Raw genomic sequence first — 22583 nt, 5'->3', positions numbered from 1 at the left:
ACTGCTTCCTGGCATTTAGGGAGGTTATGCCATCTCCTGAAGAAATTTACATGGAGAAGTAGATCTGAGTGTCAGCATACTGATAACACCCCGCTCCAATCCCCTGATTATCTCTCCCAGCAGTTTCATGTAGATGTTAAATAGCATTGGAGAGAGAGTATGGAGCCTTGAGAGACGCCATATGTAAGCTCAGATTTCGAAGAGAAACAGTCTCCAAGAAACACCATCTGGGATCTTTCCGAGAGGTAGGAGCGGAACCACTGTAGAACAGTGCCTCCCACCCCCAACATTCTCAGATGCTCCAGAAGGATACTATGGTCGATTGTATCGAAAGCCACCAAGAGGTACAAAAGGACCAATAGTCGCACTTCCTCTGTCAATTCCCAGTTGGAGATCATCCACCAAGCCAACCAAGGCAGTCTCCACCCCATAGCTCACCCGAAAGCCAGTTTGAAATGGGTCTAGATAATCCGTTTCCTCCAAGACTGCCTGGAGCTGAGAAGCCACCACCCTCTCAATTACATTGCCCAGCCATGGGAGGTTGGAGAGAGGCCTATAGTTGCTCAACTCTGAAGGATCTAATGCAAGCTTCTTTAGAAGAGGTCTAATAATTTTCTCCTTAAGACAAGGAGGCATCCTGCCCTCCCTCAGAGAAGCATTTATGATTTCTACCAGGCCTCCTACAACAGCCTCCCTGCTAGATTGATTTCTACCAGGCCACCTACAACAGCTTCCCTGCTAGATCGAACAAGCCATGTTGGTTAAGGGTCAAGCGAACAAGTGCAGGCATCACTGTTTCAAGCAGCTTGTCCACATCCTCAGGAGTCACAAAGTTGCTGGACACCTCCAATTCAGACATCGAATTAATTGTGGAGCAGGGTTGCCAGAACCTAAGGGGTATACTCGTGGGTTAAATGGGCCGTAAGCCAGAACTTGGCTTTTTAAAAGCCAAATCTGGCCACCTAGTTGTGGAGTCTCCATCTAAGTTGGCCCAAATTCGAGAGATTTTAAATTCTTAAAGAAAAATTCTTTAAACACATCACAGTGGGTAACTGATGGCTCCAAATTCTGATTCAAGGAAGTGGGAGCGCATACTAGCCCCCTCACAAACCTGAACAACTCTGCTGGGCGTGAACTCTCAGAGGCAATACGGGCAGAAAAGAACTGCTTCTTTGCCGCACGTATTGCCTGAGCATAGATCTTTAAATGTGCTTTATGTTGTAATCTGTCAGATTCGAGTCGAGTCTTTCTCCACTTGTGCTCCAGTCGCCTACCTTGCGGCTTCTTCCCCCGTAGATCTTCCATATACCAAGGAGCCAGTTTTGAAGTGGTTTGAAGTGAAGTAGTTTTGATGTCTTCTGCCCTGGTGAGCATATTTTTCCAGTTCTCCACCAGGTTATCAACAGGATCACTGGCAAGGCCAACATTAAATCTCTCCAAGGCTTCTTGGAATCCTTTTGGGTCCAATAACCTCTTCAGGTGGACCATTCTAATAGGCTCCTTGCCTCTGCAGAGGTGGAAAGTAGTTGTAAGCCTAACCTTAACCAGATGGTGGTCCATCCATGAAAATGGGGAGATCATAGGAGTCCCCACCCATGGAACACCACCCTGATCACAGTAAAAGACCCAATCAAGTGTGTGACTTGCAGTGTCCGTCGATCCAGAGACCGCTTGGGATAGGCCCATAGTTGTCATGGCCACTATGAACTCCTGAACCACCCTGGACAAATTGGTCCCAAAATGAACATTGAAGTTCCCCGGCACCAAAGGTCTGGGAGACTCCAACGTGAGTTCTACGACCAAGACCGTGTGCTCAGTAACGCATTCTGTTGGGCACCAACAGAAGTCCCAATCTATCCCTGGTCCCCAAACTTAAGTACACACATTCAATATGGTCTGATACCCTAACAGGGACCCTGGTAAGGGACATGTTATCCTTAAGGACCACAGCCACTCCACCTCCCTGCTCACATCCCCTCATCTGCTCCTGTACAGAATACCCTGGAGGGAGAAGCTGGGACCATACTGGGCCACTAGCCTCCCCCAACCAAGTCTCGGTGATGCACACCAGGTCGGTCCCTTCATAATCAATTCATGGATGAGTTCAGCTTTATTTTGACCGACCTGGCATTGCAAAGGAGCAAGGTAAGGCTATGTGGGTTGTTGGCAGTGCTCCCTAAAGTCACAGAACTGGCAGGACAGCTGGAGAGGTAGACAGCTATTAAATTTCTGATTACCAATGTTACTTCTATTCCCTACCACTGGAATAGCTGCCTCACAATCAACGAAGGCACCCTCTGTCTCCCCTTCTCCAGACAAACCCAAACACATTACAACTTCTTCAACCCAATCTCAATAACAAAACTGGCACACCTACTGCTACAACTCCTTAAGCAGCCAAACTGAATATAGTGTACTCTGACCCTCAGTCCTACCCGAAGGCTGGCACCAAAGGTCGGCTGGCTGTGGCGGCCACCTGCAGGCTAGCCCCACTGCCTGCCGCAGCCCCCTTCCTTAAAAAGCCTCCCCAGAGTCCTTCCTCTCACGAAGGACTCTGGGCAGGGCTGGTGTAATCAGTCAGTGCCTACAGGTGGTAAAGGTCAGGCGGTTGAGGGAAGGGAGGTTCCCAGTCAGACAGCAAGACTGTGCTGGTCTAAGTTGTTCCAGCTAGCAAACAAAGGGTGGGGAGGAGGCAGCTATAAGTCTCCCAGCCGTCCAGCAAGAGGCTTGATAGTAAAGAGTCAAAGCTCACCTTCTCCGATCTCCTTCCCAGTTACAGATAAGCAACCTGAAGATTAATACCATCAGTGTCATCAAGTTGCATTGAAGCTTTCTAATTAAGATTGTCATCCACTGGACAAAGTTTAACAGCGAAACAGAGGTCATCATTGTGAATTTGATATAGACTGTATTGACTTGTATACTATGGATTGTATTATCCTCATATGTATATCTTTATGAAATATTATCTCAGGTTGAATTTTGGTTCCATTAGAAGTTGAGTGTGTCTTCAGATTTATAGAACTTCTTATGTCAACATAAAGGATACAATATGAGAAACAATAAGTTCCCCACCATGCAATAAAGAGCACGCAACAACTTGATCCAGTATAATTTTATAATCAAAGATATTCTCAATCTAAGAAAAAACAAAACAAAACAATTGGAAACCACATAATTGAAACTAAATATGTTACATTAGAGGAATGGTGAAGTCCATTGTGTGGAGAGTAATAGAGTCCATTATGAATTGTTTCTTTGCCTGGTTGGAATGCTGTAGCGGACTGGTTGTTTTTACTATATCCTTTTGTAACATAGATGGTTTTACACATTGTGAGCTTTGTACAAGTTTTTTCCTTGATATTTTATAATCATGATATTTGTTATAAGGTGCCCTTATATTGGGAATTTTTTGAAGGTATTCTCATTTGAAACATGATTACAATCTAGATAACAATTGAGTTTTATGTTTCTTAGAAGATTGGATTTTGAAACATTTGGACCAGTGCTGTCACTTCTCAAAGACTGTTCTCCATTTGATAAAGACTATCATCAAAACTGGGGTCACTGTTGTGGATGTGTGGACTTGTTTTTAATGAACGGTGTTACTGTCCACACAATGGACTTCACCATTCCTCTAATGCAACATATTTAGTTTCAATTATGTGATTTCCAACTGTTTTGTTTTATTTTTTTATTAGATTGAGAATCTCTTTTTAGATTATAAAATTATACTGGATCAAGTTGTTGCATACTCTTTATGGTTTGTGCAATAAACATGGTTATGATCTTATTGTTTCTTGTTCGCTTTATACCTAGTCAGACTATTTGGTCCATCTAGCTTAAAACTGTTTGCACTGGCTGACATACTGTGCAATGGTATGCCAGCCTAGTAATGTTGGATGCACACAAGTTGAGCAAATGCAAAGTTTGCACAAATGATGTTAAACGAGAGTAAGCCCATTATTTATTTATTTATGTACACTTATATACCGCTCTTCCTCTGAGGAGCTCAGAGTGGAGTACATAGTTATTTTAATCCTCACAACAACCCTGTGAGGTAGGTTAGAACATTATTTCAATTGTGTGCAGAGAACTGAACTTAAAGTAGCTATTCCGCTAATATATTATAAATGCAGTATAAATGTTATATATTAGCATTTAGACTGTAATGTATTGCTTGCAAGAGCTTCACATAATCAAGCTCGTAAGGTAAGCAATTTTTATCATTATACCCATATTATTCCTTTTTTGTTATTATTTGGATGGCATCCAGAGCAATGTCAGCATAAGCCATTTGCTCTTTCTCACAGTCCCCAGAACTACTCAAAAAGCCACTCTCAAGGGTCAAGGGACCCACAGCAAAGCATGGGATATGCTGCAGTTGGCTGTTGGGGACAGGCAACTCTAGAAAATGGGCAGAGACAACTTCCACTCATGGAAGTTCTGCCCACTGAAAATGTCTCTGCCTAGTTTCCAGGGCATCCCTGCTCCCTTACAGCCATCCTCAGCACATCTTATCTTATGCCATTGCGAAGGTTCACTTGGCCCTTGTGATTGGCTTTTCAGGTGGCTCTGGGGTAGAGAGGACGGTGGGAAGGAGAAAACATCTTGCTCTGGAATGCTCTGCATACCACCCATTATGACTTAGGTTTGAAGAAATGTACTAGGTGTGCAACGTAGTCCACCATTGTTCTTCCCTTGTTGCTCTACGGCAGGGCTGTTCAACTTGGGCCCTCCTGCAGATGTTGGCCTACAACTCCCATAATCCCTGGCTATTGGCCACTGTGGCTGGGGATTATGGGAGTTGTAGTCCAAAAACAACTGGGGGTCATATGTTGAGCAGGCCTGCTCTATGGGAAGGATAAAGGTGAGGCACATTGGCTTACAACAGCCTTGGAATGTAGTTGGCCAGTGTTGCTTTCACAGGCTGCAAATCCAGTTAAGCCATGGAAGACATCTGAAAACACATACAGAGCAACTCACAGCAAGAGAGATAAACAAAGAGCAGCCCTCATTCACCTACCAGCTGCCTTTGCTTCAAGCTTCTCAGTCTGGCTTTTTTCCTCTTCTTTTCTTTTCCACTTCAGAGATGGAGATTCAGTGAAGTATCAATCCAGCAAGGAGCACATTCTAAAGTGCTTGGCCTTTTAAGGACTTTGAAACCTTGATACGTTTCATTGAACCAGTGCATGATAGACCTTTTGTAAAGCCCTTGCAGTTGTGGCATAATCGAAAAGGGAAAACTGAAGGTCTCTCATGTGTGGGCAGAAAAACGTCTTTGCAAACATGTGACCCTGCCCTTCAACGTCCAGTTCTGAAACTTCTGTAGCTCAGCTGTTCTTCATTGGGTTTTTAAAATTTGACTAGATTATACCTCTCGTGAAGTAGACTCTCTTTGCCAGGTTTCATATTGACAGGACACGTTGTCTTGATGTTATGGTAAATTGAACATTCAGGCTTCATAATGACAAGATGCTAGGAAAAGCCACTCACTGCCTCTGCAGCTCTAAACTGTGAAGAACACTTGAGTCACATACTTTTTTACTCTCAAGAAGAAAATTGCAAATTGCTTGAAATTGGTTTCCAACATATTGTTGATCCCAATAAATAATGAAGAAACATGTACTTACAGCTAATAGTACACTTGTGTTTCAGCTGTTCATGAACAAAATGTTCGAGCACATTTTGGAAGCGGGGACTGGGAGCTGCCGGAGATGAGAGCAGGTCTTTACCTGCTCTCCACGGCTCCATGCAGCTTCCTGATGGGGTGATGAGCATCCCTAGAAGCCCCACGTGGTGTCAGTATGTACATGACGTCCATGCTTACACGGGTGCCATTTGTGTGGTCAGCATGGTGCTGTGTGGTGTTGCTGACCACGCAAAGGCTGCCTGTGCATGTGTGTGCTGATGCTGTGCGGGGCTTCTAGGGACGTGCATTGTCCCAGCAGGAAGCTGCATTGGGTGGCAGAGAGCAGGTAAGGACCTGCTCTCCTCTTTCTTAACGCTCCTGGCCCTCACTTGCAAAATGTGCTCAAAACGTGGTTCGTGCACATCCCAGCCAGGGTTTGTGCACATCAACAAGTCAAGCCTCCTCCCTCTCCGAATCTTGAGTCATCTGGGTGTTCCTTCTTCAGATAACTCAGTATCTGAAGTTTCTAGTGGTTCTCCGTATGCTGAAGCTCATCTCTAAAACTGCTAGCCGTTGGTAAGTAAACTTTATATTCTCCCTTGCATAGTTTGTCTCTCTCGATATAGATATTGAGCCAGTTTGGATCATATTTCTTCCATCAGACGCAGGATGTGCTGTAAGGATGTGTGCACACTGTGAATGCACACAACCTTTCCCAGGCCACAGTGGACCTTTTTCTAATTGCATGCGGAGGTTCATTCAAATAGCCCCTCTACCTGCACTGCAAATGCTAATTTAAACTAGTTTTAAATGCAATCAGAGCAACTGGTAGAATGGTGGAGTGAGGGAACACAGGAAGCTGCCTTCAACTGAGTCAGTCCATTGGCCCATCTAACTCAGTGTTGTCTACGCTGACTGGCAGCGGCTCTCCATTGTTGCAGGCAGTATTCGCTCCCAGCGCAACCTGAATATGCAGGGAGTGAACCTGAGACCTTCTGCATGCTATGCAGATGCTCCATCCCATTGGGTCCCCAGATGTTATTGGACCAGAACGCCTACACCGTTCTGACGGAGTCCCTTTTCAGATAGGAAGAGGAGATGGGAAATCCCCATTGCATCCGCAGAACTCTGCTCTTGCTTCTCTGGGTACAAGCCAATATGTTGTCACTTCCTATGCTTGTAATTAGTTTTTAAAAATCTAAATACAGTTCTTAGGGAAAAAATGTTTTACATATCTTAGAAGAGATTACATATGCAAAAGATCTATCAGCTCTTGGAGCACCAAATATCCATAAGCTACTTATTCAGTGATATTAGCCCAACAGTCCAAGGAGAATGTGCAAGAATTCTGCTTCTTGCTGATTCCCCGAAAGCCTGAAATTTTAACTGTAGGAAATATACAGAAATTCTGAGATCAGGTAATCAAATATGGAACAGAAATTATATGTATTTGCATCATGTAATCAGCATAATTTATGTGATGCAGATTTCCCAATTATTTAGGACAGGATTTCTTCACCTCGGGCCCCCAGATGTTGTTGGACTACAACTCCCATCATCCTCAGCCACAAAGGCCATGTCTGGGGATGATGGGAGTTGTAGTCCAACAACATCTGGGGGCCCAAGGTTAAGAAACTCTGATTTAGGAGATTTCTGGTGGTGTTTTGGCAATACCCCCCAAACGTGGAATACTTTCATTCATTTTTTTTTAATTATTCAAATGTGGAATACTTTCCATTAAAATGCATTTGAGTAAAAAAGTCCCAGTCCTAGTTCAACACTCTAACCACTGCCACACTGGTTCTACTACACCACTGTAAGACTCCTCTATAATGCAGAATATCCTAACAACTCTGTTAGAAATATATAAAATACAATGCAATTCACTGCATTATATTATACAATCAACACTAAATGTGACATTAGGGAAGGTATTGTATTGCCAGCACTGTAATGATACTTTTCCTTTTCACAAACCACAAAAATTAGATAGTCAAAAAATCTGCCAGTTTAAGACCAGAGTTAAAGCTCATTTTAGCTCAAGCTCCACAAAGCCGGGAAATTGAAACCTAAGGCTGATGCCTTAACAGATGTACCATGTGATCAGTAATGACGTGCAATGTCACCAATTTTGCCCGTTGATAGCTTGCTTTTGATGCACCTACATAGGGATGTGCCAACCAGTTCAAATTCGAAGCAGCTTGACATCAAACAGGCCCGGTTTGAGGGCTCGACATTGAGCCAGCCTTAAACCAAACCCGCCCTAGTTCAGCTCAAACACGAGCTGAACCCCCTCCCCCAACCAGCAGGGACATGCACGGAACCAGCAGGTGGTGTTTGATCCGGTCCAGAGGGCAGGGGTGTTACTTTAAATGGCATGGAAGGTACTGCCTGCCTGCCAGCCCCCACCCTGCTGGAGCTCTTCCAAAAAAGCAGACGTGCAGGGCTGTAGTGTGCCTCCTTGCAGCCCAGCCTATGCAAATGGCCAGCGTGTGGGCCGTGCACACGCACACCAGCCATTTGTGTGGTGACGCTGGTCCGGCTACAAGGAGGCACACTGCAGTCCTGCGCACCCGCTTTTTGGGAAAGCGGTGGGGTGGGGGCTGGCAGGTAGGCAGTGCCTTCCCTGCCATTTAAAGGGGTGGGGGAACCCCGCCCTCCTGGGAGTACAAAGAACCAGTTAGGAACTTAGGAAACTACCATATACTGAGTCAGACCACTGGTCTATCTAGCTCAGTATTGTCTTCACAGATTGGCAGTGGCTTCTCCAAGGTTGCAGACAGGAATCTCAGCCCTATCTTGGAGAAGCCAGGGAGGGAACTTGGAACCTTCTGCTCTTCCCAGAGTGGCTTCATCCCCTGAGGGGAATATCTTGCAGTGCTCACACATCAAGTCTCCCATTCAGATGCAACCAGGGCAGACCTTGCTTAGCTATGGGGACAAGTCATGCTTGCTACCACAAGACCAGCTTTCCTGCCCACATTCCTACCAGCTGATTTGAGGGTTCTGACTGTTATATTTATATATGAAGGGACTCACCACCTCTGGGGCCATGGCCGCAGGGAGATTTCCCCCTCCTCCCTCTGGCATCCCCTGGTCTCGTAAAGACCTGGTTCAGGTGGTTGGTCATGAAGGTGTCCATTGCGCATGTGCAGCGGCCTCCAAAATGGCCGCTGCAACTACACCAAGGCCCCAAACAGGCAAAAAGATGCCCAAATTGGGCCTTTATAGGACTGAGGGAGGCTGGCAGGTGGAGGGGGAACCTCTGGAGGCATATCTCCTATGGCCGCGGCAGCACTGCTGGAGGTGGTGAGTTCATTTAAAAGAAAGAAAAAAACTAACTGTCAGAACCCCTGAACCGGCTCAAACCCGTACAGAACTAGGGGGTGTTTGGGGGTGCATAAAACCGAACATGCTCAGTCTGGTTCGAGTTTGGTTCAGACCCGAACTGAACTGGGCAAACTGGTTTTGTGCACAGCACTACACCCATATGGATACCATCTTTGCTGATGCCAGGCATTCCGTCCTTCCCATCTTCATTTGTCCTCTAAGGAAAAGTGTGAGTGCATGGAGGGCAAGTTGTAAGCGAGCAGAATTTGTGACATTGCACAACATTGTTACTGATCACATGGCACACTTCAGCCCAGCCTTAATTCTGATCTTAAGCCAGCAGGTGTTTTAACTAATATATAAAAAGTTTGAGGCAGAAGTTGTCCTTGCGCTGCAGAGTTACACATAGGAAACTCCATTTCACCCTATAAATCTCTGAAATTGCTTCACTAAAATTTCCAATCTCAGATACTTATCCCAAAGACTTTTCAGAAGTGAGAGTCAGCATGTAAAAGAGATTGGTAACATGTTGCTCATATGACCTTGCATTAGAAGCTATCTACTTACATCTAACAATATCTGAGTGTTGTTTGATCCATCTAATGAGATACATGACTGTGGGGGAGAGGTTTGGAAGTTAACCTCCTTGATGCTGATTCACTATGTATTCAAAGTTTTTCTATATGATGTCTTACTACATGCTTTGAAGATAATATTTGCTTCTGTAAGAGTTGGTAGGAATGTAGGAAGCTGCTTTATATTGAGTCAGACCTTTGGTCCATACAACTCAGAATTGTCTACACAGACTGGCAGTGGCTTCTCCAAGGTTGCGGGCAGGGTCTCTGTCAGCCTTATCTTGGAGATGTCAGGGAGGGAACTTGGAACCTTCTGCATGCAAGCACACAGATGCTCTTCCCAGAGCGGCCCCATCCCCTGAGGGCAATATTTTACAGTGCTCACACGTGTCTTCCATTTAAATCCAAACCAGAGAAGACCCTCCTTAGCAAAGGGGACACTTAATGCTTGCTATCACAAGACCAGCTCTCCTCCCTTGTTAACTTAAAAGGAATTTTTAATATTTGATATAACCGGACACTTGATAAAGACTCCAAAACAGTTATACACCCAGTTTCTATTGTGTGTTATATATTGATTGGTGCATGTATTATGTTGTGTATTGTGCTCCAAATGTCATTATTAGGATAGACATCATTTACTGTATTTCGTGTTCTGCATTGTTGTTTTGATTAATATTTTTAATCTTATTTTTGACTATTCACAATTATTATTCACACATGATTTCTTAATTGATACAACAGTTTTCATACTACATTCCATTTTACATGTGTCACATTATTTGGATCTGCTATATGTGATTTCAAGTCCATGTTTCAGATCCTTTTTCACTGGTTATGTGGTCAATGTTATCTTGCCCATGATGATGGAATGGAACAGTTTTTATAGGGACATAGGTATTTCTTTGGACCTCACATAGCTCTGTTTGTTAGGTTAAAGAGTCTAAGGATCAGCCCAGGTGTGAAGTTTGTGGTTTTTATTATTATGTAATTGGAATGTATGAACCTGCTATCAATATTTGCATGCAGAAGGTCCCAGGCTCAATCTCTGGCACTTCCAGGTAAGGCTGGAAGAGACTCTTGTTTGAAACCTTCAACAGCCACTGTCAGTCAGTGTAGACAATATTGAGCTAAATGAACAACGGATCTAACGTGTGTGTGTGTGTGTGTGTGTGTGTAGAAACTAAAAGATGAAGCCCAAACAAAAGAGTCTGTGAAGAGAGATCAGATTAACTCCACCAGAAGTCCCGGAAGCATTCCAAAACCAATTAGGTGTAAACGTGTCTTGGTTGGACCATTTCAAATCGGATAGTGGGAGAGGAGGAGAGCCACCCACGGCTTGCCCCACTACGCCCACAGGGGGCAAGCCAAGCCACCACATCCCACGGGGGAACGGCTCGCCCTCCTAAAACCCAGAGGAGGGGAGCCACCCACGGCTTGCCCCGCTACACCCACAGGGGGTAAGCCAAGCCACCACATCCCACGGAAAACGGCTTGCCCTCCCAAAACCCAGAGGAGGGGAGCCACCCACGGCTTGCCCCACTATGCCCACAGGGGGCAAACCAAGCCACTGCATCCCACAAGGAAACAGCTCGCCCTCCTAAAAACCCAGAGGAGGGGAGCCACCTACGGCTTGCCCTGCTACACCCATGGGGGGCAAGCCACCACACACCCACCCTACCTTGGTAGAGAGGAGCTCCACCAGAGCTGCGGACAAGCCCAGTGAGGTTTTTTTTTCCCCTGCAGAAGGATGCCAGACCACCTGGAAACCCCCAGAGGACACCCCGGATGATGTGCCACCTCCCACCCACAAGTTGAGACTGGGTTCCCCCGCTCTCCTGGCTTGGACTCTAATCTGGACTCTGTCCAGATTCACATACGCGTGGAACTGAAGGAGGACTTGCATACATTGGCGATGCTTTGCAGCTCGCGACTAACTCAGATGGACACTTATTTTCTTATGGCTGTCTTGACCTGCATGTATGTATGTACGTATGTATGTAACCTCCCGCCTCGGGAACGTGATCTATAACATATCTGCATGCTAAACGAACCATGCCAGCACAGCAGCTGACCACGCCAGGAACTCCTGCTGACAACACCCCTGGAGGACCCCCTGGACCTGGAGAAGACCCTCCGCCATCAAGGACCCACGCCCAGAGGCTGCAATTGGCAGAAGAAGACTGGCACGGCCCTGCCGGCCACATGCAAGGTGAGGCTGGGATCTGTCCCTCCCTTGGACCTTTTGGACATTCCTCTCACTGAACTCTTTTAACTGGACTCTACCCAAACCCGTAGGAACTTGCGTACAGTGCTATATTCTCGCTACCATTGCAACCACACATTCATTAGTATGCGGCCATGTTTTGTCAGGAAATTCTATTCACTGTTGCTTTTGTAAACCATATGTTAAACATTCTCTAATAAAAGTCAATTTGTTCAAAGAACTTCCTTGTATATCAAGCCCTAGTATGGCTGAGAGAAGTCTAGGCTAGAACCCTTCTCCCTGATATATAGTTTTTATGTGAAGGGGATTTTTTAGTGAAGGGGATATTTAGTTGGCAGCACAACCCTTGCATTTTAATTGCCTTTTCATCAAAGCAACTGTTAAGGATGTTACTCTCCTTTCAGGACGGTGTAGAAGTAAGATGGGCAGAAAGAGAATTTGCTCAGATATGCATCTTCCATTTTCTTACAATATACTCTTCTAAAAGGTGAATCATTTAATTCCAGTGAAGGAGCGGGGGGCTTGTTTTGGTTTTCGGTTACACTTTTGGTTGATTGATGTGCATGATCCAGCTGCAAACACACATTGTTTTATTAACCCTTAAAAAACTAAATTCTGCAGATTTCATTAAAAGTTGAGTATTTTATTTCATAATGATTTTTTAGGAGTTGTATTCATACACTTTTAAGAACAATACACTTAAATGAAACTCACTATTATGTTGTGGAATACACAACTGGATGAGGCTACACATAGGAAAATACACATAGCCAACAACATAGCTTGAAAGAAGATGAAATAGATGTGTGTGCTTAACAGGTTTTGGTGTTCTGTTTTGCTTAGTTTTTGTGTTTTTCTACCCTCTCATCTTTCATTGCTGCATATTAAGAATGTTGCTCAAAACCTATGGTAGATTAAAGTGATCTATCATTAATAATAACTTCCACTATAGGTCAGTTGGCATTAACATCGATAACTCCTGGTATTCATTTGCTTAGCTAAAGGTAGATGCCAACTTAGCCTTAAATATAGTGTCTACAATACATAATAAGCTCAAATAAAATCTTGAGTGAGTAAAGGAAGGTCATTTAGAGACTGAATAAGTTGAAGGTAATAGAACAGTGCAATTCAGAAGAGCATTTTTCTCCATGTGAACGGGTAGACCCATTTCCACATGTGTGTATAGCTTCGTATATGTTAATATCTACCTCTAATTCATTAGTTTTAATGTATATCTACCATACAACAGTTAAAGGCAAAGTATGGTTTGCTCTGGTGCACTGCATGTTTAACTCTGCTGTGAGAACATGGCTAGAAATGCTAACTTTAGGTGTGCAGTACTATCTGAAACTTCCTTGCCATAGGGCTTTCTGTCATTTAGAAATTAGACTTTAAAATTTTAACTGCAAAAGAAATTACTTTGCAGCAAGTGCCTGTATGGAGTTGCAGGGACATCCACTGTTCACATGCCCAGGTCTTAAATCTCCCGTCTTCGGGATTGTCCCTTTTTCTGTTGTAAAACTAGTCTAATTCAAGTTTGAGATCCTCTTTTCTCTCTCCCAGCCACTCTTAATTCCTAATGTGTTGGGTGTGATGAGCAATTGGCCATGCACCGAGAAGTTCCATGGAATGTGCCTCATTCCTCATTACCATTGCTCAGTCGCATTGAAACAGTAACAGCTGCCTTCTTCCACATCTCACATACCTTGAGCTCCTAATTTAAAGTACCTTTCCATGACTGCCTAATCCAGTTAGGAAAAATTAAAAAAATAAAAATAATCTGTGAGAGAAAAGGCTACTGAGGAACCAAAAAAGAATAAATCAAAACCATACCAAATAATAAAAAAAATGTGGATAAACAGTCCTTACAACTTCTGCACATATTTTTATTATTATTATTTTGTTTGTTTACAGCAGAGGTCTCAAAGGTTTGTTAATGGCAGCGCTCAAAAAATGCAGACAATTGTGTTTTATGTGGTAACATAAGGTTTAGTGGAAAATAAATCTGAAAGGGACTTAATGTTGTACGTGCTTGAAAAACTAAAGCCCTATGTCTTTTGGGAACACCTTGAAGAAGAATGAATAATATGGGGGATTTGGTTACTTTCCTTAAAGTGGTGCTGCCGACCGCAAGTAAAAGCTACGTTGCAAGTTTGGTGTTTGGTGTTTTGTTTTTTGCTTTTGCTCAAATGTTGGTCAGCATTTGCTGAGACAATTTTGTATACTCTTACTGCATGCGCAACTCAAGTGACATTAACGAATAGATTGTGTTTCTATCTAGGGAATTCTGCTACTGGTTATTAAATCTTTAAGGCAGCTATGTTATGAAGCAGAGAACGTAGTCCTTCAGTGACATCTTAGAGCTTCAGCGCCTAGCGATGGGAGAGCCAGACCGGGAACCGGGCCGGGAACCAGATCCTCCCTTTGAAAGGAGAAGAAATGTGATTAAAATAATCATACTGTTTTTACATACAGCAGGCCTGCTCAACTTAGGCCCCCCAGCTGTTTTTGGACTACAGCTCCCATAATCCCCAGACACAGTGGCCAATAGCCAGGGATTATGGGAGTTGTAGGCCAACATCTGCAGGAGGGCCAATGTTGAGCAGCCCTGACATACAGTATACGTGTGATTAATCCAATTCCACTGAATCTTTGGTTTTCATTGACTCCAGGACAGTCCTTTGTGTAGGGCAACTTCCCACTCTCCATTCATTTAAATAAGCTTTTTGTTGAAATGCTGCACAGGCTTCTTTGAAATGAATGGAGGTACTTACTGGTTTGCATCAAAAGTTCCTTTACTACTCTGATCTCCAAATATATCACATTTCAAAATACTGCTTTCCTTTTGTGAGAACGACTTTTAATGACCGATTGTTCAGATAGAGAGTTTATTCTATGATATGCTGCATAAACAAGACTGCTGCATCGCCTATAATAAGTCTCTTGTTCAATTGACTCAAGTCTTAATCAAGTTGTTTCTACAGAGGATTGGACTAGATGTGTGTTTTGCCCTGTTGAGTTTTGATTTTGTGGTTATTTTTCTAATGATACCATCGGCAAGCATTGCATTGCCTCTTTTCAATATCTCTCTGTTCATTCGTAAACTAAATTGCTTCTGAAACACCCCATTGCTTCGTTCCATCATTCAAAATAGTCAGAGCATGTTAATTATATTTAATGGACTATTAATTATATCCTACAACTCGTCTCTGTGTTCGCTATTGTAGGCCTTTTAAATCTGTTACCTGACAGGTAATACCAGTTAAATATACCTTCCTTTAATTTTATTTCAAGGATTCAGGATTTTTTAAAAATGGAAAATATGGTGAATAATGCACACCATTTCATACCCTGTTATACAGATAATCTACTTTTATTTTTGCAGAAATTTTCAAAGGGTGAAGTGGGAAACATCCTGCTGATTGGAGCACTGGTTGAGATCACTAATGTCTATAACGAGAGAAAGCACCCTTGGAAATAAATGATGGTCTCAAGGGTGAGGGAGGCATTTTCCACGAAAATGAGACTAGTATGTAACAGCAGAAGATATTATGCTAAACATTGATGTGTTTAATCAGTGCTGTCTAATCCTTCCGCTGTGTGAAACTTCCTCACCATTCTCAAACCCACCAAAATATAGTCCTCTAACGGAAACACTGGAAACATGTAACAATATAAAAAGCCTCTTTTAAAACAGCAGGTGGTTATGATTAGGAAGGAAGGGGACAGTCCTACATGTATACTTTAAAGTGGGCCCAGTTTATGCAGTGGAATGTTTGTTCGAGTTCGAGTTCAAAAATTGTGACTGGGGAAGATGGGAGTTGTCGTTCAAGAACAGCTGGAGGGCCAAGTTTGCCCATTCCTGATGTAGACAATACTGAGCTAGATGGACCAAGGGTTGGACTCGGTACAAGTCAGATTCCTATGTTCCTTTTTCTGGTTTGAGTCTTATTTGTTGGATGAGCAACTTCAATTCAAAGAGATGGGGAGCTCTGGAATCTCCTTTTGATCAATGTGAAAAGATGTTGAATCCACTTATGTATGACTTTGCAGAAAATAATCATGCTGTTAGATGGCAAACCATGGTAAACCCTCTACAAGCACCTCATGTTTTATTCAGACTTCAAGCACAAATCTAGCCATTTAAGCAGAGGGGGAAAGACAGTATGTTTTACCATATGCTCCTCTTCTCCTGGAACATGTATGATGTTAAGCCCCCCCCCCCCCCGCCAACACAGTTTTTGTCTCATCAAGGACCTCATGTTTTATTCAGACTTCAAGCACAAATATAGCCATTTAAGCAGAAAAAAAGACAGTATACTCTTTTTTCCTGCTTAAATGGCTAGATTTGTGCTTGAAGTCTGAATAAAACATGAGGTCCTTGATGAGACAGAAACTGTGTTTGGGTGTGTGTGTGTGTGCTTAACATCATACACGATCCGTCACATCATTTTGCTTTCATCTAAGGAAGCCTGAAGCATGTTGATCCAGTTAAGTCATTTTAACTCTGTTTAATACCTTTGAAATCAATAGGATGAAATAGGCTTAAATTCAAGTACTTCATGTTAACTAGATTGCGAATCAATCTATTTTCCTTTCATTTCCAATACTTGTATAATTTTGTACAATTCCTTTTCTATTATACCTTTTCATCTTTACTACTACTGCCAAAGACATGGAACACAGAGCTATAATTTGCCTCGAATAGAGCAAGCATATATTTCCACAGTAACTTCTTTCTTGAAATATATTTATCCTAATGAAGATAAGATTTGGGTAGCAATGTGCTGTTCAACTTAAAACAAACAGCTCTTTCAAAACATTTGACTGTAGTTAAGCTATGAGAGTGGACAGGAGACAAAATCAAAACATTCCATTTGTGACAAGATCAAACATTCTTCTTTTTGGATTGGCTACAGAAGTCGAAAGGGATTTTACATGTACCTTTTAATAGGACCAGAATCACCAAATAAGCCAATTTTAGCAATTGATTGTTTTATTCCATGGGCTTAAATTTGGCTTTGCAATTATTTTCTCCAGGTTGGCCAGTTGGTGTCCCCAAGTTTTATCACTTTTCCCTGTGACATTGCACATGTCCATATCGGTGTTGTCTGCTACTGAGAACTCAACATCTGGATGAGGAAATATGTTGGGGGTATTGGCTCACGTGCCTTAGGAGTATGGAGTAAGAGGTCTCCTTGCAAGATCTAACTAATGGCATGTGGGGCTTGCTGCACAACTCAGTGAAATAGCCACCATTGGCCAAGGGGGGATAATTATCCCTGGTCCATTGGTGTCTAGGGGCTGCTAGGGTGCCCCCTACTCCCCCTCCCCTACACCCAGCTGATGAACGAAACATTTGCTGGCTAGGAGAGACAAACATGCAGACCCTTGCCCTTTCCCAGCTGGCCAGTACTTTGTTGGTTGGTTGGGTGCTTCCTTGGAGAGAGGGAGAGAAAAGAACACCACAGCCGGTAAACAAAGTGCGGCTGGCTGAGAGTTGACCAAGGGCCACACGTCCATGCTTCAGTGTCCTGAGGGCTGTGTGTGACCCTCAGAAACAGAATTATGCAAATTGAAAGGGCTTTTGGAGGGAAAGAAGAGTGACAAAAATTGCCCCCCTCCCTCCATGCCCCGTTCCCTATGGAAAGATGCCTTCAGTGCAGGAACGCTCAAGGCTTCTTGAGGACCCACAGCCCTCCTTCTGGTGATAGAAGGCTGCGGATTATGTCGCCTATTAGTGATAAAATAGCTAAGGAATACTTCTCCCTCATTCCATTACAGCAAGTTCTTAATAGTATTTTTTTTAACTTTACCAGTCTAAAGATTTTGGATAGTGTGCCTTGGCCATCATGGTATCCCTTGTGTCCCTTATGAGCATATTTGTGCTCATAGAATTTGCCACTTCCATATCCAGACCTTCCATATCCAGACTTGTGAGTTTCACCACCCTGCAAAAGAAAAATTACAAATATTTCTGGTTTGTCATTGAAATACATAACTTAGGAAAACTGAGGTGGAATGCTATGTGCATGAAAGAACAGGAGACAAGAAGAGCAGTATCGGATCCAAATAACTAATGATGGGCTGGGGGGATCTTCTGAGTTGGTAGCGATAAAATACATAGTTAAAGATGAGTAAAATACCTGTACTACATAGCTGAGTGTCTAGTCGATTACATGACTGACATAGCCTATATGTATGGAGGATCTTTCAGCATACTTTGGTTTCCATTGTTTGGGTATTGTCTGAGGTGGTAATGAGCCATGATAATTAATCACATAAAAACTGATGAGAGCTGTTTCATTCAGACTTGATAACAGCTACCAATATGTACATGATATAACAGTGGAGGAAGGTACTAACAAAAATAAATGTCGTAGTGCAAAATTAATGTATTAATCTTTAAAACTTTTATCCCTTTGAAAAGTTCTCCTGAACGTTATTCAAGGCAACAGAAAACATGGGATCTTTTCATGAAGCAGGTACTTACACTTCAGTGTCTTCCAGATTTTGAAAAGCATTGTTAAAAACAAAGAAAAGTGGCTGAAAGAAGTCTGTCTGAAGAGAAGTGGCCTTTAAAGCAGAATTTTTCAAATATTTTTTTCCTCAGCAATTGTGAGCAGATGGGCCCTAGATTCCCCCTTCTTCAGAGAGGCACAAGAAAGAGAGCAAAGAGCAAGTTCTGCCACCCAGCTGGTGAGACCCCCATCAGGGGCCCGGGGACATTGTCTCCCCTTGTTCAATTGTAGCTACACCCCTGATTGTGAAGTGGAATTTTAGTGTATTGCTTACTGTCGGCATTGTTCAATATGCAAAGCCATTCCAAACTTGTGAAATTCCCTAAGAAATACACAACATACAAGTAAATTTGGTATTTTTCAAAAAAGTGTATTATACCAAAATGATAGTCAAATCACTCCTAAAGGATAAAAAGATGAGTCAGTATCAACACCTGGTATGCTGAAGCCGCCAGACCTTTGTTGCTGCCTAGTAAGAGGTGAAAATTACAAGGAGCTGAACTGAGGCCATCCAAGCATTTCACTGAAATCATAAAGCAGCTGGTAATTGCCTTCCATCAGCTAGCAAAATGTCTAGCACATGATGATCTCCACCCTTGTGGTTTCGTTGAAAATCTGACTTCACTGTAAATTATAAATCTAGTTACAGGCTTCCCTTCCATTTGTTGCTTCCATTAACTTCTGCTGAATTAATGAAGCTTTCGCTCTTTTCTTCCAAAGTATCATTGGTTCCAGCTGTAGTTCTAGCATCATTTGATAGTTTTAGGTTCCAATGGAGGCAGCTATAAAGCCATTGAACAGATACACCGGCTCAGTTTGAAGACATGCAAGAAAAGCCATGTCAGAATTTTTTTTATTACTTATATGTACAGAAACAAAAGAGAATGAGTGAGGAGCATAACAAGAGTATAACGCCTGTCCTTTGAAGTCATACACCTGACCTATTTGCAGAACAATGTTTTAGAAAATGTTCTTTAAACTGAGTTTTGTTTTGACTTTAAAAACAAACCAACCCTCATGTGGTTTCTCCTTTTCCCCCCAGGGTATGGGCCTCATCCACCACTGATAGTGCTCTGACCTGGACCAGGTAGTCAGGAACACTCTGTGATTTAAACATTATTTTAAATATGTGGCAGTGTAAGGGCAGGGTAGAAATAAGAACTGGAGATACATTGGTGGTGATCCACTGGAGAGCAAAGTCTCCTCCTCCCATTTTGAATCATCTCTGGCACTTTTCCACTCTTGATGAGTGATATGATCTATGAGGCTGTTCACATGAGCAGCCCAACTCAGGCTTGGACAACCCTACTTGGGTAGGGCTACTCATGTGAAGTGCCAGGGTTGAGGCCTATCCCGGCGCTGCCTTCCCAGGAAGCCTGGGATTCTACCCCCCTTTTACCTGGGTAAAAGGGCATGAGCATGCCCTTTAACCCAGGAACAGGGTTGTGTGTATGCTTGGGTTGCATGTAGCCCGAGCAGAGCAGGGCGCCTAGAGCTCCCGGCTTGAAGGGAAATCCCTCAATATACGATGCTCCTCATGCAATGCATTTCGGGGTACCTGAAGGTCTGGAGGCTATTTTCCTGGCCTCCAGAAAGAGACTCACTGCTCAGAGCAGCATGGATTATGTGAGCCTGCAAGCTGCTTGCCACACAGGGAATGACTGATCGTCTGGGGGGGAAGGCAGTTTCAACCTTGTGTGTGCCCCTCATCCGCCTGAGTAAGGGTTGTGAGAACGACCTTAATGGCTGACAATACAGAGCAAGGATGCACTGGGACAGTGGGGAAGTGACCATTTTTGATGCCGCCTTCTTCACCAGGAAGCCTTCTGCGTCACCCCAAAATATGTCCCCATTGCAACCATTGGGAATGGCACAGAGGGCTTCCTGGGGAAGGGGATGGTATAAAAAATGGTCACTTCACCAGTTGGGAAGTTCTGCTAGGCTGCTCTCTTCCTACAGTGGTGTCTCTTTGCTCTGTATGTTAGTCATTATGTTTAATTCTAAGAGATCTTCCACGAAGCCCTTTATTTAGAACTGAAGAGTCTAACAGAAACAAAACTGAGTCTAAGGCAAGGACTAAGAGGAATGATATTAAGAAGTCTGGACACAAAGTAGTTCAGGATCTCAACAACTTCTTGCTGAAGAGCTTCCTGAATGTCTAATGGCATCACAGTGCTCTAATAGCTTATCCAATCTAGTGGTCTGCATAGGGGCCCACTAGAAATATAATTCAACCTATAATAACAAAATAAAAGTGATCATATCCTCCTCCTCTTCTCTTGCCTGCAGAAGAATATATTGGGCATCAATAAGTGGCAGTATTGCTCTCGCACCAGGTAGGATGCAAAATGTATACAGCATATCCAACGGCTTGCCTATATTCTTGGTTCCAAACAAGAGTGGAATGTTGTGCAATTCATTATTCCACACCACCAGTTCTTTTTACCTCATCGCCCCCCGCTCCAACACACACACATACAGATCAGTTGAACCTTTAAAGGGAAGCAATTTGCCATGCAGTGCAGTTGCTCTGATTGTGCTCAGGCAAAAGAGATTTTAATCACACTGTAAGCTTAATAGGCTTCTGGATAAAAGCAAGCAACAAAACCGTGGGCATAAGCAAACTGCTTGGGGAGCCAGGAGTGGATCAGAAGGGCAAAGCAAACAAGCCAAAGTCAGAAACATCAATATCAGGATTCTGCAGCAGCTAGAAAGGCAAACAGAGAAAAACAGATGCTGTTTGGGCCTTGGTAAAACAAAATGGCTGCAAGTGAAAGCTTGTTTGTCACCTACCCAGCTAAATCTGGTGAGGGATAATCCTCTCCCCTGCACATGTAAGAAACAGAAACAATGACATGGTGACCACCATGGAGCAAAAAGGCACTGAAGGTGTACAAGAGAAGAATCATCAGTGAAAGAGGCTTTCTCTGTTCACTAGACTCAATGTTTCAGTGATAAAGAGGCACTCATACTGGGGGTTTTGAGGCAGCAACTCAGAGCCAGGTTCAACATTTCTTTTGACAGTGTTCATTTAAAAACCCGTCTCTTAAAGTACAAGCATGTTTCAAGAGTTACTGAACAGTTGGGCCCTAACTCCTCCTTGCTTTACTCTTTCTCACCAACTCCCTACTGGAGTTTCACTAGATCTCTCTCAGCAGTGAAATAAACACATATATAGCTGACACTTCCCTGTCATTTCATGTGGGTCTTAAGATGTGGGACTGTAAAAAGCGATGTAAGAGGTCCTCCCTTGTAAAGTGCATGTTTTGAATACATAGTGCTGTAGAGTTTGTTTCTTGTAGCTTGAGTACTCAGGCAAAGCTCTTCTCCTGAGAGCTAGTTCAAGATCAAGTCAAGATTTGACAGTTGTAGTCTAAATGGGCCACATGTCTGAGCAGTCTCTGCAGCTAGGCTTTATATTCTGGTGGCTGCAATCTGGTGGGAAGCTGGTCTTGTAGTAGCATGCCTGAATTGTCTCCTTTGCTAAGCAGGGGTCCATCCTGGTTTGCATTTGAATGGGAGACTACATGTGACCACTGTAAGATATTCCCTTTTGGGGATGGGGCTGCTCTGGGAAGAGCATCTAGGTTCCAAGTTACTTCCCTTGCATTTCCAAGATAGGGTTGAGAGAGACTCCTACATGTAACCTTGGAGAAGCCACTGCCAGTCTGTGTAAATAATTCTGAGCTAGATGGACCGATAGTCTGACTCAATATAAGGCAGCTTACTATGTTCCTAGAGGGAACTGACAACTTGGTTTGAAGTTCTGATTTTCTAGATGTTAATGTCCATTAAAATAAAGTCTAACTGCAACTGTATGTACCACACACCTTATGCATGTGAGCGGTAGGGCATATAAAGAAATAACCTTGAGGTCTTGCCTTAGTTCCTGAATGTTGTAGGTTACATTATTAGAAGAATTGTAGTTCGTTGGCCTCTTATATTTGTCTTTGAGGAACCAAGGAACACCTGTGTTCAAATGTGAGCCTCCTCAGCATTTTCTCCCAATTGTGGGTAGATTGTGGGGAAACAATCTGTAAGGACAATTGCCAAGGTAGATGCTTGAGGAGAGAACCAGGACAATGGCAAGGAAGACGGGGGGGGGGGGGGGGAGGTAGTGACCACTGTTGCTGGCTGCATTTCAGATTGGAATCTGCTTAAGTGTGTAGCTCCTCCTGAAAGCAATGTAGAAGTGGGAAGCAGGAGAAGGAAGAGGTACAGCCCCAGCCTGGGATACATGGACAAAACACAGGGATTCAGTTGCATGTTGACGGAGGCTATCCTGACTGCTGGCTTCT

General features: G+C 43.3%; 1 protein-coding gene across 4 annotated transcripts in view; it reads right to left on the bottom strand.

Moving 5' to 3' along the window:
- Nucleotides 1-12386: 12386 nt before the first annotated feature.
- The window catches only part of MBP (myelin basic protein), a 214827-nt gene continuing 204630 nt past the window's right edge, over nt 12387-22583 (bottom strand). For 3 of the 4 annotated variants that reach the window (XM_053244441.1, XM_053244442.1, XM_053244438.1), the window contains exons 7-9: nt 21079-21111; nt 17581-17715; nt 12387-14186 (exon numbers count right to left, since the gene is read on the bottom strand). In XM_053244441.1, the coding sequence (XP_053100416.1) occupies nt 14130-14186; nt 17581-17715; nt 21079-21111 (225 nt within the window). In that variant the 3' untranslated portion in view covers nt 12387-14129. The remainder of the gene's footprint in view (nt 14187-17580; nt 17716-21078; nt 21112-22583) is intronic. The other variant, XM_053244439.1, reaches the window with a different exon arrangement.

Source organism: Hemicordylus capensis, chromosome 4 (genome assembly GCF_027244095.1).
Source record: "Hemicordylus capensis ecotype Gifberg chromosome 4, rHemCap1.1.pri, whole genome shotgun sequence".
In the NCBI taxonomy this organism is placed as follows: domain Eukaryota; kingdom Metazoa; phylum Chordata; class Lepidosauria; order Squamata; family Cordylidae; genus Hemicordylus; species Hemicordylus capensis.
The sequence above is the reverse complement of the archived record's forward strand: the minus strand, read 5'-3'. Positions and strand labels throughout refer to the sequence as shown.